The sequence below is a fragment of the Protomyctophum parallelum genome (genome assembly GCF_964188405.1).
Source record: "Protomyctophum parallelum genome assembly, chromosome: 14".
Taxonomy (NCBI): domain Eukaryota; kingdom Metazoa; phylum Chordata; class Actinopteri; order Myctophiformes; family Myctophidae; genus Protomyctophum; species Protomyctophum parallelum.
Window position 1 is genome coordinate 34,564,005 of NC_139709.1, and position 26,848 is coordinate 34,590,852.

General features: G+C 42.6%; 1 protein-coding gene across 4 annotated transcripts in view; it reads right to left on the reverse strand.

Moving 5' to 3' along the window:
- Positions 1-26,848, reverse strand: part of sntg1 (syntrophin, gamma 1) — a 69,769-nt gene extending 42,921 nt beyond the window's left edge. For 3 of the 4 annotated variants that reach the window (XM_083782510.1, XM_083782509.1, XM_083782507.1), the window contains exons 1-3: positions 26,664-26,848; positions 7,701-8,087; positions 6,189-6,244 (exon numbers count right to left, since the gene is read on the reverse strand). In XM_083782510.1, the coding sequence (XP_083638636.1) occupies positions 6,189-6,215 (27 nt within the window). In that variant the 5' untranslated portion in view covers positions 6,216-6,244; positions 7,701-8,087; positions 26,664-26,848. The remainder of the gene's footprint in view (positions 1-6,188; positions 6,245-7,700; positions 8,088-26,663) is intronic. The other variant, XM_083782508.1, reaches the window with a different exon arrangement.

The window sequence follows — 26,848 nt, forward strand, 5'->3', positions numbered from 1 at the left end:
GATCATCCGGTTGACGCACGGGTTGCATGCTATTATTTCAATGTCAATTTGGACAGACATGGGGGGGGGGGGGGCGCTATCATTTAAATTCCCAGACTGATTAGTGTTCCAAGTACAAATATAATTGACGCAAGGCATTAACAATCAGCAATCAGCATCCATTATAGTAGCCCTCTCCCCCCCATTGTAGTGTGCCTTTACAAGGGCATGCATGCACGCACGCACGCACGCACGCACGCACGCACGCACGCACGCACACACACACACACACACACACACACACACACACACACACACACACACACACACACACACACACACACACACACACACACACACACACACACACACACACACACACACACACACACACACACACACACACACACACACACAAAATGATGGAGGGAGGAACATAGGAGTGCCTCCTGGCAGAGATTTTCATTCCACTGAGAATGTCGGAAATCTATACAATCTATAATACTATATGGTCGAAAATCCTATCAAATTAGTGTCAGACAGTGTTGATTTTAGTTTAGTCCGTCTTTGGAATAAAATTTAATTTAGTCATCTGAAATGTTTTAGTGTTCGTCTAGTTCTAGTCGACTAACTGTCATATGATTTTGTCGACACAACGCGTCTCTGCGACACGTTGTGAGCTTGTAGATCTGCGATTCTCAGCATGCAACCAAGCATAAAATGGCTTGTCTTTTAGTTCTACTGGATCTCTTGTCCACTAGTCCCTCCCTAACATTTTAGTTAGTTTTTATTTGTTGATGAAATTGTCAATATATTTACTAGGATAAGGGATGAAGATGCTTGCACACTGTGACACATGCATGATAGAAAATCAACAATACATACATCACAAAATGTCACTCCTCAGACAATTGTTGCGAATGCAATGAGCACTAACTATGAGACCCTGCAGATCGTGTCTGTCTGAGTGTCTGTCTGTCTGTCTGTCCCGCTGTGACACCACCCGCCCGCCACCAGAGGGCGCAGCTGTAGCACACACACACACACACACACACACACACACACACAAACAACCACACACACACACACACAGCTGCGTTCGCTTCCCGCGTTTGCGCGTCTTACTTTGTATACAACATAATGAACCAGAAGTTGTTTTAAATACATTCATAAATACATTATCTAAGATTCACCATTCTACAAAAACAGGCCATCTACTATTTTTTTGAGTGTTGCAACCACTCCTATAACCAGCAATGTCCGTGTACACCTATGTATGTATGTATGTATGTGGTCATGTACCCATGTGGCCATGAGCACCGGTATATGACTATAGGGTACCAGTAGGGGGCGCCAGAAACAGAGAGAGGGATAATGCTGCAATGTAGCCTGCTAATGAGAGAGAGAGAGAGAGAGAGAGAGAGAGAGAGAGAGAGAGAGAGAGAGAGACAGAGACAGAGACAGAGACAGAGACAGAGACAGAGACAGAGACAGAGACAGAGAGAGAGAGGTGGGGGGAGAGAGAGAGGTGGGGGGAGCTGCACCACTCAGTTCACACGGGTGTGTGATTTTAACCCCAGAAGTAGATGGCCTGTTTTTGTAGAATGGTGAATCTTAGATCATTTATTTATGAATGTATTTAAAACAACTTCTGGTTCATTATGTTGTATACAATTGTCTGAGGAGTGACATTTTGTGATGTATATTTAATATTATTTATTGTTGATTTTCTATCATGCATGTGTCACTTTACTCTTTATCATTGCCTTGTACCTTCTCTGACTTGTTGCGATCATGTGATTCTGTACACAGCTGTTCCATGTGATCATGATTATGATTGACAAGAGGGTTGTAATAAAGATGTGTTCCTCTGTGTTCACAAGTCTGAGGAAGAGCATTGTGCTCGAAACATCGGAGCCCACAGTGTGCGAGCGCGTCTTCATTCCTTATCCTAAGGGAGGTCTTTATACAACCCTCTTGTCAATCATGATCATGATTGTCGATCATGATCACATGGAACAGCTGTGTACAGAATCACATGATCACAACAAGTCAGAGATGGTACCCTACGTTTTTTGGGGGTTTTGGATTGTGCATGTCTTTGTACTTTTTTCCCCAATATATTTACTAGTCATAGTCATCATAGCTTAGTTTTTATTCAGTTTTCCTCAGTGAAAAAAGGTAGTCGACAAACATTTTCCGTCATAGTTTTAGTCGACGAAATCAGCACTGGTGTCAGAGCACACTATACATCTGAGCAGATTTAGCCATTAATCAATTTACAGACAGCTATTACGTTAACATTTGTGCATAAATGCATAAACCATATATAATAATACCAACTGCACACTGAGGAAAACCTAGTCAGGTGTATGTGTTGCTTGCTTGGATGACTCAGTGGATTGTTTACAGTACACAAAGCAGCGTTCAGCATTCAGATGCATCATCCATTCACTCTCATAAACGGTAAATGTATCCAAGGCTCTAGATTCTAGAACACCAATGGTGGCGGAAACCATGCAAGGCACCAAGCTCCCTCATCGGGAGCAATTAGGGGTTCAGTGTCTTGTTCAAGGACACTTGACACTAACACATGTGGCAATGTGGTATGGCAATCTTAATGTAAAAGGAAGAAGCAAGCTGCAGCGAAAAGTGAACCTAGCCTCACTGTTGTCCTGCATTTTTGCCATGAAAATAATTGTGTTGTTGCTGTTGTTTGTTTTTACTGTTGTTGAGACCGAAGACAAATTTCCACACGTGGACAATAAATTAAACTAACTAACTAAGGTCACATTCCCACCTAATACTTAGACGGTAGACTCGGTAGACTCGATGCGAATGAGGCGGAGAAATTGGGATTCTTACATATTTAATTTGCTGCGGTTTGCCTTCACACTGTCACAGCAATTGGACACGCAGCAGGGGGGACTTTTATCAATGTGTTCCATTCATAAACTATAGCCTACACAGTGAAATCTATGGTGATAAAATTATACTCATAACGTGCATGTGTCGTGCCGTCTGGGACTGCACCCCCCCCTTCTACACATGCACGCAGCCACGCACTGTTCTTTTGGGCATGGAGGCAAAATGTTTACAAGTTTATGGAGATGAAAGTCCCTACTCCCCAGTCCCCACACAGTGACAGCACTCCATGTTTACGGCACACACACACAGACAGACAGACAGACAGAATATTCTGTAGGCTATAACAGGGGTAGGCAACCTCAGGCACCAGTGCCAACATTGGCACAAAGGAGGGTGATCACTGGCACACTGGCAAGTGTGTGAGAGAGTATTTTTGGTTTTAAATAAACTTTAAAAAAAAATGCAGTCAAATAAATGAAGTCCCTCACATTAGTGTGTAAATTACATCCTGCATTCTACATTCATTAAAACTGAACTCTGCCCTGAGTCTAATGATCATTATAACAACGTGAAAGAAAATATTTAAAAAGAAGGAAAAAGGAAACATTTGTTGACAAGCAAAATATGTTGGAATTTTTCCTGTGTCATTAAAATTAATTAATGTTGATATGGCACACTGACGATCTAGAAAATAAAAACATGGCACTTCATTTAAAAAAGGTTGCAGACCCCTGGGCTATAATACACTGCAGTGTTTTTATGTGTTTTCTTAAGCAATTGATTAGTGTACTCGTCCTCATTTCGATCAGGGCTTCAGTCTCCTCATTCGACCACGTCTATCCACGGTAACGGGACATCTTTGCGCTGCGTAAAATATGCCTTCTCCGTCTCCAACTGTGTTCAGCTCCTCACTCGCCACATTGTTTGCTTCATTTCCTTTATTTAATGCGGATTGCATTCACACCTGCACTGAATCGTAATCAAGTGCGATTGGAAGCGAAGCGAAACCCCTGTTTTTGCTCGGAGTAGAATGCGGTTCTTTGATACGCATTAGGATTCGAATGAGCCTTCACACCTGCCAAACGAAGTGCACTTTCTGAAAATGCGCAGCAAAGCTCTCTGGTGTGGATGTCACCTAACTTACTCTGATGGAGCCCGGGTTAGAACTGCCGTTCCCATCCGGCTACTCTGAGCCACCAGCCATATCATATACTCTTGTGATCTTTTCTAAAATAGTAATGCATCTATCCCACGAGAAAAGGTGAATAAAAGCTCAGAAATGGAGATGAATTCATCGATGAACACCTTACATATGAATTTCTCAGTGTTACGCAAGTAGGGATGGGGAGACGAGCCATTTAAAACATTCTAATCCGCATAAATTTGCATTTTGCATAGCTATCTCTTCCAGGGCTAATTGGAATGCTTGTCTCGTCCTTGAGACTTAGCAAAAGGTCTAAATAAAAGAACCACCTTCACCTGACAGGATTGCTAATGGCAAATGCACCAATGTCGGCATCGTTGTCTTAACAAGGTATATAGTCCCATGGTCACCTTCGCTAAGGGAGACGTCTCCGTTGCAAATGAAACTTGAGTCTAACTCACTTTACAGAGTCAATTGCCATTTATCTACAATGAGGAACACGAGGGAAGTGAAGACCCCTTATTCAGGTTAAGAAATTAGTCGATGCCTGCAGCTTCCTTTGTGAGATATTAAATGAAAGCAACAATTCACAGTGTTTGTACTTGCAGTATAATGTGCTAGGGAGAACACGAGAGAGAGAGAGAGAGAGAGAGAGAGAGAGAGACAGAGAGAGAGGATGCCTGAGAGCATACGGCTGTGTGCGTATGTGATCTGTGAGTGACCTCTGTGCATGCATGCGTGCATGCGTGCGTGAGACAGTGAGAGAGTCATTAGCGCAGCAAAATCAGGGCAGCAGTGTCGTAACGTGTACGTTGCTGGGTCAGACAGTTTCTCAAGCGGCTGAGCATTGTTTGACCCCGCTCTAGAGCATGTACTGAATGCAATTAGCCTTATCTCTGATCCCATTTTATGGTTTATCATGTTCTCCTTTCATAACCATAATGTTATCTACATAATCATCCACGATCAGATACAATAATGTACATGACAATTTAAACTATACAGACAGCTTCCAGGCGTTTCTCTTCTCTTTAATAGCCAGATGCCAGTCAGATACTGGGGCTTAATGAATGATGCTAAATGCTGACTAAAGGGTAACGCACCTAGCATTTGACAACGCATCGGGGGAAAAACTAAAACTAAACACAGAGGCAATGCCACGAGTGACGCTGTTACTTAGAGTATAATATTAATAGAGACGGCACCGGATTTCTCCTCCCATCTATTTGCATTAAGTTGCTCAAAAGCGCATGAGGCGATTTCTACTCCTCCTTCCGGGTAGGAACAGAGTGCATTCTGGGATGGATTGGACCCAAACACGTGAACGCGCTGTGCCGTTGACTATCATTGCACGCGTTCACGTATGAAACAGCGTTCACGTGTCATCATTAACGTGCACAGTGATAGTCAACGGACCAGCTCTGGCCCAGCGCTGCAATACCAAATTCGGCCACTATATGTCCATTTGGCCTCAGGGTTTCCTCCGGGTGCCGTCTCTATTCATATATACTCTACGCCCTGTTAGTTTCACTTACAATGCATTCGTAAATGAGGACCGTCCAGAATCATACGTGGGCAACATGCGGCCCGCGGGTTAACATCAGAATACTGATATGTATTATTGATTTCAGCTTGGATATTGATTGATTTTTTTGTGTCCAGTATTTTTATTTAAGTTCATAAAGTATAACTAAATGCATTTGAAATGTAATACAAAATGATTCCAATTCAATAAAAGCAAACAATGTTCTCCCTGTGTCCCCCCTAGGGTAGGTACCCGAACAAAAAACATGCAGTAATCCTGGTCTCTAAAACTACCTCCCCCTGGCCAGCCGGGGCGCCTGATGGAGGGGAAAGGAACTGGTGGGAAATAACGTGTTCCTTCCACGCGCAACGTCCGGCCGGGGAAACTTCCCCCCTGTCAGGTGAAAAGAAGCAGCTTGGACTCTTCATGCATAGAAGAAAGCATGAGGTCAGTTCGCTGCCCCCCCCCCCCCCCCCCCCCCCCAGGTTAGCAGAGGAAGTGTAGCCCAGGATTACATTAGATAATTAACACATTGAAGCATTAATTTACGAAAAAAAAGATAAAATACAGAAATACGAGGTTTCTGCCAGACAGTACAATATGCAACGTGGCCCTCTGGGGTGACTTTGTAGATATAGTGGCCCTCTCCATCGTCAAGGTTGCAGATCTTACCTCTTCATTTGAAGTCTTGAAATCCATGTGCCACCTGTGCAGTGAGGGAAGCGGTCCTAGAAGAAAAGATGATGAGGCTCAGGCTGAGTTATTATAGAACTGGCTTCACAACATGGCATTGTGCACTGAAAATAGCAGATCTACAAGCTCACAGCGCGTTGCATCCGGACATGTTTTGAGCTTGTAGGTCTGCTATATAGGCTTTAAAAAATGTCAGGTGCAAACAATTTGCCGTGATGCGGTTCTGATTCGTTGCAGCGAAATTGATTAAAACAAGAATGTCATTGTTAGCAGTTTGTCTATTTTCATTGTGTTGGTCTTATTCACACAGAAGCTTGGAAAATCAGATTTTTTATTTCCATTCTGTTCAAGAAAACAAAATCCCATTGTGCCATTCTGCAGCAAAAGTAGAGACCTTAACCCATTTAGACCTGAGAAAAGATTCTACAAATGTGTTCTAAATCCTGACAGTTTTCTGAAAAACCCATGTTTCTATGTCAGTCGTTCTCAAACATTTTCATGTGAAGGACCCCCCCCCCCCCCCCAAAAAAAAAAATTCTGATGAATGATTCATTAGCAGAGATGAGAAGCAGCTGAACATCCTAATAAAAAGGTTTCAATAATAGAACCCATGCACTGCTTCCCAGAGATGAACTTTGTTGAACCTGTTCCATGTCAGGCATGAGCATCAAAACCCTTGAAGGACCACTTCACCACTTTTCAACCTATCTTCATATAATAGGTCCTCACTAATAATCATGAAAAAATGGCGCAATCTTTTCTACTCCGTCTGTGTCTCATAGGACGGCTGTGGGCAGTTCAGAAACCGTCTTCCAGTGACAACATCGATGGGGAATCCAAGCTAATAGAAACTGCAGGCTTTCTAGTCCTGAAAAGTTGCAATGCGAAAATGGAAGCCATCGTTCTCACGATAATGAAAATGTAAATAAATCTTGTTTAAAAAAATCTGCCTAATGATGATGCCATTTTATCATGCTTATTAGTGAGGACCTATTATATGAAGATAGGTTGAAAAGTGGTGAAGTGGTCCTTTAAGGAGACACACAAAGCTAGTAGTCATGGTAATGGAACAGTAGTCATAACTGAGAGGAGCGCTCGATAGCAAACATCTGAACCCCCACCACCCCACACACACACACACACACACACACACACACACACACACACACACACACACACACACACACACACACACACACACACACACACACACTGACACACACACACACACGCAGTTGCAATAATGATTATGCGCAAGCAGTCTAACATACACTACTTTACATAAGCCAATTCCACTCCGTTGCAATCAGTCATGATTGCCACGTGAGTTTTTCTTTTTCTTTTTATGGGACATGGATTATATATAGCTTATGCTTGAATTACAGAACCAAAAATACCCCAAAAATACATCATACTTGGGGGGGGGGGGGACATGCAGGGATGGACAGATGTGGGCGAACAAGAGTGGAACAACATAATACTTAAGCCTACCTCAGAAGAAAGGCCCCCAGCTCTGTTTATGGGGAGGTCTAGCCATCGAGTAGAGAGAGTTGCTCCCTAATCCAGCCCGTAGTAGCAGAGCAGCTTCCCAGACCATGTTCTGTCAGACCGAAGGGGAAAGCATTGAGATCAAACTCTCCTGGCTGGCAGTTTGCTGTTGTTGCAGAGGGTTCGACTCGGCCGCGTGCGGGAGTTGGCCGAGGGCAGACCCAGCTGTCCTGTTAGCAAAGGGTTTATCCCCGACAGTCGCTGATGAACGTTTGTTCTGTTACAGCAGGAGAACCCGCGGCGTGACCCAAGTGTTGTTCTACCCCTAAGCGTAGGTCAAAGGTGGAAATCCATTTTACCAAGAGAAGAGAAGCTGAGATCCAGCATGAGCTGAAATAAAACACACACAAACCGCACACACAGAGAGACACGTACACACACACACACGCACGCACAATGGCAAGGTTGTTACTCGCGATGAAAGGCATAACAGAAACGGAATGCTTTCAGAGCAAAACGCAGCACTGCATGTAATGAAGTCAAGAATGTTGATTAAGAACTCCTGACTGTGACTCAAAGGGGCTTATCATACTAGCACAAACAGATCATAATTGTGATGTTGACACGCAGAAAGTAATATTGTGACGTTGAATGACAAGTGATTCAAAGTCTTGTTTTCGTCGGCAAGAACTAGGAAATAAATAAATACAAGGACACATAAGTCAGAATCAAAAAGCGAAGCAGGAACTTCAGATCTGCAGTCTATGATACCGCGGCTCCTCTCAAATACCACACTTCGTACAACCTGTATAGCTCCAGACTTTTGAATGCCAATAGGCAATTTAGCTTATATTTTTTTCTGTGTCCTTACATTTTGTATGCCAGGCACAAATTATTCTCCATGCCGGTGATTTGTTATCTTCCAACGGAACACCTTTGAGAAATACAGCTCTTTAGTATTCTTTGTGGGCTCCCTGCCACCTTTTTGTCGAGCTGAAGAATGCATGTGTCGCTAGTACTGTGATCATTGTTGTGGTGGGAGATTACAATTTATCTGCATTTGAAACAAAATCCCATGCATAGATCTTTGCGCATTCTGCGCACGCAGTAACAGTAAACTCAATGAAATATGCTAATCTGTTTGTCTATGATGGAACTTCATTTACAATAGAGTAGACCTATAGAGAGGACAAGAAGGAACCAAGGAAAAGAAAATAGGGAAAATAATTCACTACTGTACATATAATGGGAGAAAAGGCCTCTGTATACTTAATGGTCATGTGGCCATGTGGTCTGGCATTAAGCCCACTGACTAAGATTAACAGTAAACTTAACATTACAGCAGACCATTTGCCAAAGTATAACATGGTTTGTTCGATTTTTGAGGAAACCAATAGATTTCTTTCCTTTTAGTACAGTAGTAAAGGGTTATTTGCATCGTCCCCAGGTTGTAGGGATTATATGATACAAATATTTTACGCACGCACACACGCACGCACTCACTCACAATACAGGACGTATTGATTTCCTCATCCATCCATCTATCCACCCATCTTCAACTGCTTATCCCTAGTCGGGCTGTGGGGGCAACAGCTCCACCAGAGAGCTCCAGACTTCCCTCTCCAGAGCACCATTAGTAACTTCCTCCTGGGGGGATCCCGAGGTGTTCCAAGGCCAGTGAGTCGATGTGTTTCCTCCAAATGCGCCTTGGTCTGCTCCGAGTGGGACGTGGTCCTTGGTCTGCCCCGGGGTCTCCTCCCAGTGGGACGTGCCTCGAGGAACTCCCTAGGGAGACGCCCGAGAGGCCTCCTAACCAGATGCCCGAACCACCGAAGCTGGCTCTTTTCCAAGCGAAGAAGTAGCGACTCTACTCCAAGTCTCTCTCGCGTGACTGAACTTCTCACCCTATCTCTAAGGGAGATGCCAGCCCTCCAGCCACCCATCGAAGAAAACTATTTTTTTCCCCGCTTGTATTCGTGACCTTATTCTTTCGGTCATGACCCACACTTCATGACCATAGGTGAGAGAGTAGGAAAGAAGATTGATCGGTAGACAGAGAGCTTTGCCTTCTGGCTCAGCTCTCTTTTCATCACAACAGTGTGGTACAGCGACTGCAATACCGCCCCTGCCGCTCCGATTTATCTCCTTCTCCGTCCTCCCCTCACTCGTGAACAAGACAGATAGACAGTTAGACAGATATTTAAACTCCTTCATGTCTCATTCCCTACCTGGACTGCAGCACAATCAGTCCATTTCCTCGTTGACTGACAAAAGACTAATCGGAACATAAACAGAAATAACATCAACATCATCGACACAAATTTGTTTTAAGCAATGTAACAAAAATGCATGACACCAAATAGGTCTGTTGATTCTAAAACAGTATACTATTACAGTGAGTTGAAATGAATGAATTCTTCACAAAACAAAACAGAGTCACATAGGAGCTGTGTGGGGCCTCTGTCTGCAGCATGCTCTGCAGTCACTACATTAGCTTTAAACGCCTGGGGTCTCCGAGGCTACGTTAGCTTTAGCTGCTAAGGTGATTGATTGATTTGATTGAAAATGTTATTAAGCAGTTCGCAGAATTGGTATAGTTCAAGGAAAGTACAGGTCAATACAAAATCTGCTAAGTAGGCCTATAGAACTAGAGGGGGGCTTTTACTGTTTTACAGGGGCCAGTTTCGAATTGCAGCTGCCTGTAAGTGCTCTTTGAGAGTGGTTTTGAAGGAGGCTAGGGATTCACATTCCTTAACGGCTGTTGGTAGGGCATTCCACATTTTAGTGGGATAGGAGCAAAATTGATTTAACCCCTTGTTTGAGACGGATCTGGGTTGAACGTGGTTTGTGGAACTATACCTCTGGTGCAGTGTTAATTCTTTTCAGAATATCTTTCATTTAGACCTTTATTTTATATGTTTTATAGAGGGACAGACTAACAGGATATGGGGAGAGAGATGGGGGAGTGACATGCTGCAGTAAAGGCCGTCGGTATTGGGAGTCTGGCACACTGCCAGACTGGATTGCCAGCCAAGGTGTCTGGACCGCTGAGCCACGGCCCAGGCCTTACAGCCAGACGAATTTTCCGGAAGTGCATTATTTGTCAATGGGACCTGGAAACTACTGGCGATAGCAGGCGAACAGGCGATGGTCGAAGAGTGGGGGGAGGAACGTCGACCGAAAAGATAAAAATAATTCATCTTTTGGGCGACGTCGCCCGGCGATAGTGGGCGACAGCCAATGAAATTCAAGTGACGCTCGCCGTTGGTCTCTAAGGTCTCCCGCTGTTAAAACGTACTGTAAGTCTTAGTCTTTTGAATAAACGAAACTAGCGTTCCGTTCACCTCCACCACCTCCACGATCAGCTCTAAGCTCAGCTGCTAAGACATTGTGGAGACACCCAGCCAAGGTGAAGTTTATAGCGTGGCACCGAGTGCCGCGCTATGAACTTGTAGGTTTAATGGTGAAAATGTGCAGTTGGGGGTTGGCGGCCGATTTCAGAAAACCTTTGGGGTCCTTGACATGAAATATTGAGAACCACTGACGTAGAAACATGAAGTCTTTCAGAAAAAAAAATACATTTTAAAAGGACATTTTTGTAATTTCGACGTCAGGCCTAAATGGGTTAAGCTAGCTTAATGACTACTATTAACATTTTATTGTCTTTTTATTAGTAGTAATTAAAGCGGTCTGAAATAAATAATATATCAATATTCTGATATGAACCTGTGGGCCATTAAGTGAAGGTGGGGGCCGCCATGCGTTGCCCATGTACTAGTACAGCTGGAACAGACACAGCAGACCACAGCTCTCCTTTGATGGATGAAGCACCATAATCTTGACAGTATTTTGGGGCTTATTTAAAAATGTACTATGTCTACATCGATCAATGGAGTGAAAGAAGAAAAAAAGAAGGGAAAAAAAAGAATGAAAGAAAAACACTTCGGTGACTCAGGAATGATTACTTCATCCCAGCAGTGTGCCTCGAAATACTGGCGAGGGCGAGCAGTCCTCTGAATACAGCGCATTCTTCTATCTAGACCGAACCTTTTGTGTCACTTAGGTTGAGTCAGCTACTCTTAGCCACTCCATTGGACATAGCCCCGCGTCTGCTACCAATTCGACAAGCAGTGTCTTTCAAATAACGCTCTTGTGTCTTTGACACAATGGTAAAAGGAGTGAAAGTGAGTAGCAGGCTTTTAGATTGCCTGGTTGATATGTGAGATTGTGACATCTCCATCTCTTTTAGACCCGAGGACAGCTGTGGCCCGCATAGTGGATGATAAATGACCATTTTTGCCTGCAGGCGGCAGTGTGTTGCAGCAGCAAATATACTTGCAAAATGAGATGGGTTATCTGTGTTTTACTGTGATGGTAATGTAGAGTTTGAATGGAATCATTAACACATTTTGGGCGGGAACCCCTTTTGGTGTTTTAAAGCATTATGTTATACTTTAGCTATTGAAAAATAGCAGATCTACAAGCTCATAGCGCGGCACTCGTAGGTCTGCTATTTTTGAAAAATCATGAAAATGTGCCTATAACAATCTTTGAATATATATTATTACAGAGTGAACATTTTAACTCAAATCTTTGATTCTGGGGAGGTCCCCTGGAAACAACATATTTTCAGATGGGGGGGGGGGGCGGAGGCAGAAAACTGTCAGCTGTATTCAAAAAGGTTCTATAATCAAGACTATCCTGCTGAAAGTATAAAGAAGTCTGAAAACGGTGTCGCTATCATTTCTGTCATTTAATGAATGCTGACGCCACTGATCATAATGCTCTTTATGGCAAAGCTGGAACTATGCAGTGGTCTACATTATATATGACATATTGTAGGGGTTTTTTGTATCAAGATAGTGCCCATTCTTCCCCTATTCTCCTCCTTGTGGAGTGCCCCAGGTTAAATTTGAGATCCAATCCTTTTCTCCTTTTATATGATTCCCCTTGGTGACACAGCATAAAATCTCCTGAAACTGGGAATCCACACATTCCTCCCCTGTGAAACTCGTTATACTGTCATGGTGAAGTGTTTGGCGAATCCATGCGTTAATCGGAGGGGACACACGCGCTCGTCTACACCCCTACATTAATTAAATATCCAGATTAAACCACTCAACACATTGTTCTGTCTGTCATTGCACTCTTCTCCTCGCACAGTGTATTTTGACAGGTCTGCATTATATTTTCTTTTCACCTGGAAAAATTGTGTGACAGCCTCGTCAGCGGAGCACTTGGGTCTTCTTGTTGGGTTGGTTCGAAGTTCATGACGCAGCTCTTTGTGCACTGTACATTTACCAAGAACATCTCCATTCTTCTTATAGTGTACTTACTTAAATGAGTGTTGCATTCATTGATCATTCTACCCCGGAGTCAAGAGTGACATCCTGTGCTTTGTGTGTCCCGTTAAAGCAACTGTCAAAAATTGCATAAGCCTTCGATTACGTCTCAGTCAATACTTTGAGACGGCCAGCTGCTGCTCTCTCTCTGTACGCCAAATGCATTCACGGGTGATACAGCACAGAAGTGAATTAGTGATAGACACATTTATGGACCAAGCTCCTGACCTTCCTGATTGTGATGTATGGCTTTTGGCAAAGTAGTGCCTTCGGCAATCAGGTGGTGGGACGCACAGCCTATAAGTCCAGGAGGATCATTCCATTTGATAATCATAGGAAGGTTGTCGAGGAACAGTAGAGACATAAAAGCCGTGTGTTGCGTGGTGACACGCAGGGGGGGTAAAATATCGTTTAGAGGTCAACGGCTACCCGAGCACAATTGCTTTTTTTCTCCTTACCAGTGCATTCCTTAATTGGGACCAGGGGGGGCAGTCAGACAGATATTTTGTGAAGCCACTAAGGAAATCGGAACTTCCTGAAAGTTCATATAATGGCCTGTTGTGGCGCTGTCATTGGGCCCAAAAAAACCCATAGCTCCATAGAGGCCCATGTATTTGGGCCCAACTTCACCTAGACTGTATTACCTTAATAAACATGGTCATGAATACTTTCTGCTTCCAGTCACTAGTTTAAAGTCTCATTTCTCATGTCATTTATTATTCTTTTTGGAAAATTATGGTCCCATTTATTAAAAAGATGACCATAAGAGTCGCGTATGTTCTGAGGGGCGTGGCTACCGTTACAGTCTATGATCGGGAGCCACCCCCCGTTCAGTCAAAATAAAAACCAACGAATATTAAGGGGGAAGTCCCGCCTCGTTGTCTGGGCCAGCCAATGGCCAGCTGGGCCAAAACGGATCTAGAAATATGGCGACTTACAGTGCAAGGAATTACAGGCTTCGTTTTACGTCCATGTTAGACCCGGCGAACGCTTTGTCCATATTTTTTTACAGTCTATGATTGGGACCAATTAGCCGTGTTTCATTAACATATGATATATTCATGTAAACTTTGAGCCTTATAGGCAAATGGATTGGATAAGCGAAGCATGTCGTCTTACATCGTTTCAATTAGGCTCTATGAAACAGGCGCGGTCATTAAACTGTTATAAATCACAATATTAATTCACTCTGCTGATTTTTATAAAGTGGCACATAGCACAAGGTGCAATGGCATGTACAAATTTCACTTTGGAAGTGCGTCCAATCGGAATTAACCCATTCTGAACGGGCACCCATTTTGGTGTCAGCATCATGTTATGCTTTAGCTATTGAAAAATAGCAGATCTACAAGCTCATATCGCGCCACCGAGTGGCGCGATACGAGCTTGTAGGTCTGCTATTTTTTTTTTAATCGAAGAACGACTGACATTTTTTGAATCTGATCTCAGGTCAGAATGGGTTCATCAGACCAGTGTGTGTCCAGTGGAAACCTCGTATGAATCTGATCTCAGGTCAGAATGGGTTAAAGGGGCATAATGTGGGAAGACCTTGGCGCTTTGAAAAGGGTATTGTTGTGTGCAGAGAATACGTTGCAATGTTAAAAGCTTCAGCAGTATTGACAGACTGGATCAAAGTGATGCTGCAGTAAACACTCAGAGGACACAGGTCGAGATACAGTAGAGGACAGGGGTGGGCAACTCTGACGATGGAGAGGGACACTAATATACTGTATTTCCACACTCACTCCAGAGGGCCACATTGCATCTAAAAAGCCGATCTACAAGCTCAAAACGCGTTGCACTGCGACGCATTTCGAACTTGTAGATCAGTTATTGTTTTGCTAGATTTGAAATCCTGAATTATTTTGTGCCGTTTTTGAATTGGAATCCTGAAAAGTTTTGATTTAATGATCAAAATCGGTATTCGGTATAAATCGCTATCGGCTAACACACTGTGTTATCGGGAACGATATCGGGAACGAAAAAAGTATATCGGCACATCCCTAGTATACCGTATACTAGCTGTCTTTTCAGATCCAGCAGTACAAGAGGAACCCGTTTGTCTTTATACTGGAAAGTGCCAACAGCACCTGGGCATGGACATTGATTCGAGGGCCATGCTTCACAATAGTTCAAAATGTACCAGCCGGGAACGTGCAGAGAGTGTTAGAGGGGCAGGGGCTGAAATCCCCGTAAGAGGGCACTTTGGGACAAAAATAGCGAAAATAGCAGATCTACAAGCTTGTGAGCTTGTAGATCTGCTATTTTGCGGGGCGCAACCCAGCACTCTTTAAGCTAGTGGAGATGCGGTGTATACGACATGGATTTCTAGATCAATTTGTTCAACGCAAAATACTGTGTTCAAGTTCAGGAGACTTCGGTAAAAAAAAGCAATTCCGGCATGGCATGAAAAGGAGTGGCATTTTGCCACTGTCTCGTGTAGTAAAATGCTGCATTCGTGGTCTGGAGAGGGCAGTTGCTTTACAGACAGGGTAAAAGGGCAGGGGCTCAAGCCCCCTTTGATGTCTATGTGTGTGCATGTGTTCACGTCCCTGGTAACAGTAAGTGTTTTCTCAAGCGAAACAAGACATTGACGGTCACGTATACAGTTAATTTGCTGTGCCATATCACACGCAAAGAAAATAAGAACTGGGTTAATTATTGCCAGGAGTTATTTGCAATTCAGGAAATGGAAGAATTGAAATGCACAGAGGCAACGCATGCAGTAAAATAGTTTACAGTGGGACAAGGACCATTTGAAATCAAGGTAGAGCAAACAGTAATAGGCGGTACTGTACTTGGCTGTTGTGGAAGGGGCCTGCTTAACAAAATAGGCACACTGTCCACATTCATCAAACATGACCTAAAATTGTCCAGCCTTACTGTAGATGCTAGTGTAAAGCATTGGTTCCCAACCTTTTCATGCTAGTACCCCCTAAGAACATATTTGGCTCTCCATGACGTACCACCATTAAAAAAAATAACATTTATTATTTGCTTATTTAGTTAAAATACAGGAGCGTGTATACCTGCCCTTTTTGTTCCATTCCTAAGCCAATAATGCTGCTGCAGCCTCTGACAAAACTCCAGTCTATAATCACTAATCATCAGCACAGCTGATGATATTTCTAATGTGATTCATCCATTTTCAAATCTTCTGTTAACGGCTAGGTGTGCTGGACCGTCATGCCCCATTTCGGCACGACTGGATAGCCTATTTCATCCAATTGCTCGGTCAGAAGAACTACCTGTAGTACTATAAATATTTTATTCCACTTGTGTCATTTTTCTTCTTTCTTGGGTGACTCCTCTGTGTGTATACCACCGGAGGGGCGGGCTCAAGTACAACTAGTGGTACAACTACCAACTACAACTCTGCTGTAAAGCATCCAGGGAATCATTAGCCCTTAGACAGGAATCCAGAGGAGGAGCTGAATGCTAATGTTGTACTCAGTGACTCTTTTTCCTTTTATGGCTGTTAGTTATTCATAATGGTAACCCAGCCAATAAGTAGACAACCATCTGTTGTTGTTTACAGTCATATATTTCAATCACTAGTGTTCTTTGATTATAGTCAGTGAGCAATCACCTAGGATGGATGTGAGGGCTCCACTGCTGTGGTCTGTTGTCGCCGTCGTGAACCTCAACATCAGATGAGGTGCATCTAATATAAATGAATGTTGTCTCTTCTACACTTCCCCCCCCGCCATGAGAGTTAACCCATTTAGACCTGAGAACGATTCCACCAATGTCTTCTGAATCCTGACAGTTTTCAGAAAAACCCATGTTTCTATATCAGTCGTTCTCAAACATTTTCATGTCAAGGACCCCCAAATATATATGTAATTGGCCGCCGACCCCCATCTGAAAATATGTTGTTCCAGGGACCCCCCCCCCCCCAGAAGCAAAGATTTGAGTTAAACACATTCGCTCTGAAAGAATATATATTCAAAGATTTGCGCCTCATTTTAGCGATTTTTCAAAAATAGCAGACCTACAAGCTCATAGCGCGGCACTCGGTGCCGCGCTATGAGCTTGTAGATCTGCTATTTTTCAATAGCTAAAGTATAACATAATGCTTAAAACACCAAAAGGGTGTTCCCACCCCGAAATGGGTATTAAGGCTGAATTTGCTTGATTAGTCATCAGTCTCTAGTACATATGCCAGACAAACTAACAAATGTGGTTTTACATGAAAGTGGGCAATGACTGATTGTACGTTGCTGCACTCTAAGTGAAACGTCTACGGGTATTTTGCCATAAAATAGTGATGAACATTTGGGTTTAATATCTCCTCTATGAATTCAAGAGTGCATCTGGAACAGTTTGTACAGATGAATGAATCACACGGTGCTGTACATCCACAGAGTGCACACAAGCACATCAGGTGTGATATATAGTAGCTTCTCTATAACCCCCAGGGGTCCTTGAGTTCCAGCAGGGGATCCTGCAGGATAAATGATTGATGGGAACCAAATGGACCCTTGTAAGGGTCTGTGACACCCAAGAATGGTATAGGAAGTACCAAATGGTATAGGAAGTACCAAAAGGTTCCAATTTGGTTCCATCTGTGCACTCTCACTAGAGATTGATCTTATCAAATGGGAATCCCATGGCCAAATCCATATCAAACTGGGGGTCCTCGAAATGAAAAAAAGGTTGAGAATCACTGCTCTACACTACAGTCTGCATTGCTTGGTTCTGGGGGCTAAATTGTGAGAAATGTGCCTAGTATGGTAGGGCATTAAGCTACTAGTCGGCTAGTTTACTAGTCGACTAGTGAATCCACTAGTCGACCTTGTTGGTACTAGTTGACTAGTTGATAAGAAAGAAAAGTTATTTTTTATTTTTTCCCGATTTTGTAGGCCTCAAGATCAGGTAGATTATAGTTATAGTCACCAATGTACACAGTTTTTAAATGTACAAATATTTATTTCCAATATATATATATATATATATATATATATATATATTTTTTTTTACATAATAGGTAGTTAAACAACTAGTCGACTAGTTGACTAGTAAACTAGGCAACTAGTCAACAAGTGAATGCCCTAGCCTATGGTCATCCTCACAGTGACATACTACATCCTCTCCAGAGTGACTAGAAACTAGAAATAACTAGAAATACAGCATCGCAGTCGTATATATGCCTCCACCAAACCAGCTGCTGTTTTCATGATGGAACGTGTTGTGTGAGCTCACACATTGACCTTGACTTTTGACTACCAACTTCAAATCAGTTCATCATCAGGTCCAAGTGGACATTTACGGCAAATGTCATGAATTTCCCTCAAGGCTTTCCTGAGATAACAGGTTCACAGACGGATGGACGGACGGTGTACAATCGGAAAACATTCTGCCTCCGGCCACGGCTCACGAAGGCAGAATCAATGTGTGCAGGGAGATCAATTATAGGGTTCTAGTTCAGATTTTTAAAGATTTTCTTTTAATATATCAGGTTTTTTGGGACCGATAGTGTAATTATCCCGATAGTTTTTCTCATGATCGGCCGATACCGAAAATTTGAATATTTCCAAAATTATTATACCCACGTCAAAACTGTTCCTGTGTGTGTGGGGAGGAAGGGGAGAATGTTTAGGCCTGTCACAAAGATGCAAAATGATATACTAATATATATCTGATTGACATTTATACCACTTAAATGGTATAAAAGATCGGTTTCTCCAGGTACAGTAGGGTAAATTGCCAATCACATACTGTATAGGGTTAATTGCAGATCACGAATTGAGTGAATATCGGCCGATCGCCGATCGGTGGCCGATTGATCGGAGCATATATGTATATATATTGACATCATATATCAAAGAAAATTAACACTACTTGTGCCCATTTTCTTTTAACGCGACGCATTGTGAGCTTGTAGATCGGCTATTTTCAATAGATTTTGTACACGTTTTGAACTTGTGAAATGGGATATTCTGCAATATGAGTACTTTTACTTTTAGTACTTTAAGTATACATTTTTATGTCGGTGCTTTTGTACTTTTACTCAAGTACATTTTTAATTCCGTACTTTTACCTGCAACGAAGTAGTTCTAAATGGCAGCATTGGTACTTTTACTGGTACTTTTTCCACCACTGCTAAGCAGGGTCCCGGCGGGGTCTCGCTCCCTTCCCTTCTACAGGCGTTTGGTCTGTACTGCAGTGACATCAAAGCCTCCCTCGCTCACTCTGCCTCGTGCCAAAGACGAGTGCTCCTTTTTCAATCAGACCGGTTTTCCAATCGTACCGTATAACATATATAGTGAAAAGCACATGCAGCTATATACATTAACCATCAATAGTACATGTGGCATTGTCATGGGGATGTTTTCTTATTTATTCTTTTTCTGATCATCCAACATTTTTAATGCTTTCCTGTCTCCGTTCTCCAGGAAGAGCTCAGAGAGCGTCATCGTAATGAGCCCAACATGTCCTAGCAGGGTCATATAATGAGTCACTGAACTGCCTCACCCCAATGAAAGAAAAATAAATTGGAGGGCAATGCTTCATTCTCACTTTCAATGACAATGTTGAGATTCCGAGTGCAATCTCTGAATATTCATGCAGGCTCCGCGGTGGTTTTAGCCAGCGGGTGACACTAGTAGGTAGAGAACAACACTTTGAAAGTGTTAATCCATTTTGACCTGGGAACGATTCTACAGTTTTCTATAAAACCTATGTTTCCATGTCAGTGGTTCTCAACCTTTTTCATGTCAAGGAGCCCCAGAATGATATGTAATTGGCTGCTGACCCCCATCTGAGAATAATGTTGTTCCAGTGACCCAAGAAGCAAAGATTTGAGTTAAAAGGGTTCACTCTGAAAGAATATATATTCAAAGATTTGCGACACATTTCCGAGATTTTTCAAAAATAGCAGATCTACAAGCTATGAGCTTGTAGATCTGCTATTTTTCAACAGCTAAAGCATAACATAATGCTTGAAACACCAAAAGGGGTTCCCGTCATGAATGGGTTAACATAAATAATTGATCTCCACGTGTACATTCACTGATTCTAGGTATGCTTTAGGATACTTGTCAATTAAAGCAAGTTATGCAGTCAGCATTTTGTAAATGTAAAGACACTGACTATAATTTTAGACATGTAACTCACACTATAGCGATTATAGTAGTGACAGTACTCGTGTTTTAATATTCCTGTAATTATTAACCACAGATCGACCTAGCCATTGTTCTATTGTACACAAACAATTATTTCACACTGATTGTCTTGAGCTCAGGTGTATGAAATTATTATGTTGATATCAATAACTTTATATAAATTAAGGATGTTGCTACATCTTCTAATACAACCACGAATTGTCTTTTAAATGTTAGTTCAATCTCAAATAAGACTTTTTTTTTATGTTGAATGATTTTGCTTCGCCTAAGCTTGATTCATTTTTTTTTTTTTATCATTTTTATGAGCCACGGTGCCGGTGGGAGTGCAGCTGTTTTGAATAAGCATTTTAAATGCTAAACCATTACTGTGAGACTTTTTAGATATTCTTTCCAAGGTCATGTCTCACCTAGACACAGGATCTGACACAAAGTTTGACTTGATGGTCATCCCCCGAGTAATGCTCTATTAGAGCAATGGAAAAAATGTCAGCACTCAGGAAACTGTGTTCAATTCCCGGGGTAGAAGGGAAAGTTACATATATTGCAGCTTTAACTAGGTTGATCTCTGTGTGTTTAATAACTCATGCATATTATGTGATGTGATTACTTTTTTCAAATGTGTTATAATAGACCAGAAACATAGTGAACTCTCCCATTTTGGACGAAAATGCTGTTATCCCAACATTCTGATGTTGATAACTTAGTCAGTGGTTTTAATCTACTCTGTGGACTGTACCTGTTTATATACTACTGTGTAGCATCTGTTAAAACTAGCATTAAGCATATAACACACGGTTATCTCCTAGATAAGTGAAAATATTTGTGATAATTTCCCCGTGTGTTGACTAGGGTTCATGCTACAGTATTTACTCTGATCTCGTAAGCTGCTCTGGATAAGAGCGTCTGCCTAGTGTCAGGCTAGCGTCTGCCTATACCAACATATTTATTGTAATTGATTGGGTGAGGAGAACTACACTGAGCTCTGATATCATCATTTACTGTAATGTACAGTTACTTGCCATTGCCATACATCCAGTTTATGCCAACCCTTTTTATTGAACTCATGGATATTGTGAATGGCCTCTATATGGCTGTGAATGCTGGTGTGGTACAGAACATCAACCAGGACGAGCACATCACCAACAAGCGTCTGTACGGGGCATTACCAAGTGTAACAGAGAAGATAGCAGTAAGGAATACGAGACAGCTCGTCCCTTTACCAACTCGCCCTGGGCGCACAGCCAGCGGAACAGCGTGGCCTGGTATTCCTAAAGTAACCCAAGTAAATTATGCTTAAACGGTTAAACCTAACCTTATTCCTAACCTCAACCTCAGTAAAACGATGCCGAAACATAACCCTATTCCTAAACATAACCCCAGTAAAACTATGCCTAACCCTAAACTTATTTCTAAAATTATTCTCAGTAAAAACAAAATAAAGGATACAAGAACCGCCGCACCGAGCTGTCGGCGTGAGGTCGGCGGAAAAAAGCTGAGGCGAGTTGGCAAAGGGGCGAGATGACCTGTTACCGCAGTAAGGAGGATGAGACTAGCTGGCCACTGCCACCGACACCAAGAACTCCCGGCCAAAAAGCATGTACTGTGGGAACCGACACACGGGCATCGATGGAGAGGACGTCCCACAGCGACCTATACGTGGACGTACTAAAGAAAGGTGCTGGTGCAGAAAGCACAAATGAGCTGGCCAGATGTATGGAGAACCGAGATGACTGGAGACGCTGATGGAGGGCTCGTCTGAGGACGACGTAGAAAGAGATGGATATTGTGTTTCAACTTCCACTTGGCTATTGATCATATACCCTCCAAATGTATTGTAAGTAGTTGCTCTTTTCCTTTTTTTTTTTTCTTATCATTCTTTTGGTTCTCCCCACTCAACAATTGCAAGCCAATTTCTAAATTACCATTAATTTAAAAAAAGAAAAAAGAATCTGGAAGCCTTACAATTTCTGGCAGCTGTCAAACATAATATATTAGATTGGTTTGTCCGACAGCACCACAGTACGGAGACTGCATTGATTATAGTAAAAACAATGTAATGAATGCTGACACCGGTGGTGTTCCATGACATTCCGAGTGTAGCCTTTACACATTGATCAGAACATTCTTATCAATAGATTGGCATATCAAGGGACTGCTTTGCAGAGGTCTGGAAGTCAAATCATTTCCTCCAATTAAGTCTGATAAAACTGAAATCACTTTCATCCTCAAATGCAGTCATCTCTTGGTTTGATCCAACAATGTCATGACAGGTCTGCTGGCAAAATCATTGGTGTCTTATTTGATCCCGGACTAAACTTTGAGAGCCACGTTATCAAACTTGTTCATATATACAGTATAGGCTACATGTTTTTCTCATACCTAAAGCCCTAACCACACCAAAGGGTCGAGGCGGTTTTAGCGTTGTCCCAGCGGTGTGATATGTCCTGTTGCACGTTGACGCACGTCGTCCCAAGTCCCAAGTGATTCAACGCATGGAATTCAATGTCCCAAACAAACCACACCAAAGGGTCACCATGCAACTCCTTGCAACTGTTTGGACCCAATTAAGGAGTTGAATGGCGACCCTTTGGTGTGGTTAGGGCTTAAGGAATATATCCAGAATCCGATCACTTTTGAATTTTAATTCAAGTTTATTTCTTCATACATTGGGTATTGCAAAGGTGTTTTAACATCTAAAAGAAAAATCACCCTTGTGTGGACGATGACGATGATGAAGTATAGATGAATCCACAGAGGGGTGCCCTGGGATCTTGGCCAGTAATGGCTGGTGCTCAGGGCACCCTTCCGTGGATTCGTCTATAGACTAATTCAGAAACGGGTCTCACATGGTCGCAGCCAACGTATTTCCTGTAGGGAGTGACTGATCAAACGTTACTCTTTTACCTGCTTTAACTTTACAAAGATGCCCAGAACATCGGGATGAACCTGTGTAGTTTATGGCTATGAGGCAACATCAACTTTGGAGAGAAACAGAATGTCAAAAAAATGCAGTGGCTGAGACCAGAGCCATAGAGTAATGGTTGAGATGAAGCAGTGAGGTATCAAGATACTGAAAGGTCCTGAAAGATACAGAACGTTAGTCTTACCCAATATTTCTGTTGTATATGAACACAAGGCTGCTGTACTTTATACCTCATACTAAGCATTTACAGTATGAGGTACAAAGTTGAATGTTGCCTTTACTACAGCCAGAACAGATGAACAGGTTCATCCCGATGTACTGGGCATCTTTGAAAAGTTTGTGTTAGTAAAAAGCAGGTAAAAGAGTAACGTTTGAGCAGACTAACATCAGCCACTCTACCATTCAATGCAGTAGAAGACCTGACTGTTTACACCGCAGACATGTCGTCTCCGCCTATACAGGAAACACGTTGGCTGCGACCATGAGACCCGTTTCTGAATTAGTCTATAGACGCAGTAGCCCTGAAACATGACTGTCATGATTATCATGACAGTCATGATATAACGTCAAATATAACGTCCTCGCCACATGTGCCACGGGTGTTAGGGCCGATTCATACTCCTATTTTAGAGCCGAATAAAAGTCGGTTCGGTGCTGAAGAGCCTACAATTTGACGTCATTTGAGGTTCGGGGGGGCGGGTACCGTCCTAAAGTCGGCTCTTCGGTGCTACTGAAAATTTCTGACGAGCCGAAATCATTTCGGCACTACAGCGCCGAAACAGCGGTAAAATAGGAGTATGAATCGGCCCTTAGAAATTTGCTGGCACAGCGATTAGCATTGCTGTATCCCGCGTTGTTTAATAAAAAGCATTTTTATCCGAGCACCCCGGCTACTTTTCTCAAATGGGGTTCGTTTGGGAAATCCACAGTTGCACACCGGGAGCGCACTCGCCTATTAGTCTGTATTGGCAGGGCGGTCAGCGTGCCTATATCGAACACACCGAGTGCCACCCTCCTCCCGACCGATAGGGGCGCGTAGTTGAAAGCCAATGGCAAAATAACAACTCGGATAAAAATACTTTTTATTAAACAACGCGGGATGCAGCAATGCTAATCGCTGTACCAGCAAAATTCTAACACCCGTGGCACATGTGGCGAGTACTTTATATTTGGAATCCGAATGTTTATGTACACATTTACAATGTAAATGTAGCGATCGCATAAAACAGGCTGCAGTTGCGCCATGACTCTCGTGAAGTACGAGCGTCATGTGAACCATGGCTATAGACGCAGTAACTACAGTCCTTGCTGCTGCTGACTAATAGACACACATGCACATAAAGTCACATTGAGCGTTCAGCACTGCTCAAAAACAACAACCTCAGGCTTCAAATTGTATAGAACACTGTTGCTATATAACCTGGAGGAGAGACCATTAATCCTAGTTTACCTTCACTGAACTGTTTGCCAAGTGGGCACAACTCCTATGAGGCCTGCTGTCTGTGCAGCGGCAGGAGGCTGCTGGTTGTGTTCCTGAGTCAGAGCTAAAGACAAAGGGGTGACCGTGCCTTTGCCGTCAGGGCTTCTCTCTCCACTCTGGAGTCTGGAGAATGACCTGCCCGAGGAGCTCAGCTCACACGGAGCTCGACAAAGCTCTGTATTCTTTTAAATCACTTCTTCCAGTTGTACCGAAAGGCATTTCCATAATTATAATGGCAATTTTGTTTTATTTTTCACTGCACTGTGTTTTATATGTCATTATTAACCTTGTTCTAGAGTTATTATTAAGTGACCTGTTATAGCATATATGGAGAAATACAGTAGGCCTATGTGGGAAATGTATAATGTCATTATAGGAATTGTGTAGTCAAACAGTAGGATTGTGATCATTGTATTGTGTCACAATCCGTTCAAATCAGTGCATATATATACGACATTATTTTTGTACCATTTCACGAGAATCAGCTGACAAGGCATGGCATTGTACATGCAGTAGCACTGCATGCATGCATGTGCAACAGAAACTGGAATTCATTATACCTTATTACCTGCAGCTTGATATGACAAGTCACAGTGATGGCAACACAGTAGAGCCCCTAACAAACAAGGGACCTTTGTCACATGGCCAAGTGGGCCAAACCCTTCTCTGATTTAAGACGTAAGGTGAACTGGTGTGTTGTGTAGGCTACACCAGAGGCATACAATTCAAAATTCTCATTGGTGTGTCAAAGCCAAGCTGTCCAGTACATCAACCAGATTGCTCCTGACCTTTGACCCGCTCGAGGGACCTATATGTACACATACGCAGTTCAATATACTCTCATGCAATTATATATGAACACAATGCTCTGCATGCTGAAGCCATGCATAAGAAATACATGCAATAATGACAACGAAAGACGGAAGAGATACTGTGGGCATATAAGAAGACGTATATAACTATATATCTGATTAACTCATTAACTCAACACATTGAATGCAATTTGTTTATATCACGTATACCTATTACAGTGATAATTCCTAATTAATTATAATTCCTGTCAGAACTGAACTCCAGTTATATAGTTTTCAATTAAATCTAATAAAGAGAACTGACATTCTATGATGCCCTCTCTGCAGCAAGGCTTATAAAATGCACTTGACAGCCCTATATGAACTAGTCCTCAGGTTGAGCTGGACATTAATGCCTCATTGGTCATGGCTATTCGTGGCTTGTGATGACAGATTGAGGCGGCTGAGCATAGCCTACAGTTGTGACAGACAGAGACGTTAAAGAATAAAGATGTAAAGGCTATCTAAAGGACAGTGTCGATTGCAGGCAGTATACTGTCCAACGTTTCTCAGTGCCAGTAACTATATAGGGATGAAAAGAGGTCTGGTCAGCTGGGGAACTGCGGTTGGCTCTCTCCAACACTGAGACAGTGTGAGAGGACTGTCTCTAGAAGCCTTTGGAAATAAAACACGTTTTAATTTGAAATAGTATTTAATCATCCATTAGACTTTTAAGTCATCCCCATAGTGGATGTATTTGTATGTGCTATTCATTCAGACTGCAAGCTTTTTTTTTTTTTTTTACATTCATGGCTCATAGGTTATTGGTATAGCCTATAGCCTAATGCGCAGTAGCCTGCAATATCCTACTAAATAAGCAGTCAGATTGCATTATCAAAAGTAGGCTAAATTGTGTGAAGATAGACTCATATCGTTGTTTAATAAACAGCACCCATCTAGTCATAAACGAAAAACCACCTACGTCCAAACTGCACTGCAAAACGAAACCACAATCAATGGTCTATAATAAACCTTTAGCCTAACTGATTTTCTGGTAACAGGTGGCGATGTGTTATTAGATCCCTTTGGACCCCCGACCGACACCAATTCCTCATGAGATGGGTGTCTTTATTTAATTTATGCAACGGTTGCTAAAACATCTCTGCAAAAAAAAATCACAATGTATCCCTTGTGGCAAACATCGCCCACACCACACACGGCATATCCTGGTCAGCCCATATACCCAGCAGCAGCAATGAGCAGAAAGAAAGAAGATTTTTACAAACACACTCCACACACTTACATGATCTTCCCATATTTCCTGTGCAGCAGCTAGCGATGATATTTTAGGGATTCCGCTCCGTCCGTGCATGGGTATACAGTTTCACATCCCGCTTGCATCGTGCGCTGTTCTGCCAAAATGACTGGCTGAAAATCACATGCGATTTGTTTCAACAACGCACGCGTCCGTCAATCCACTCCCGTATA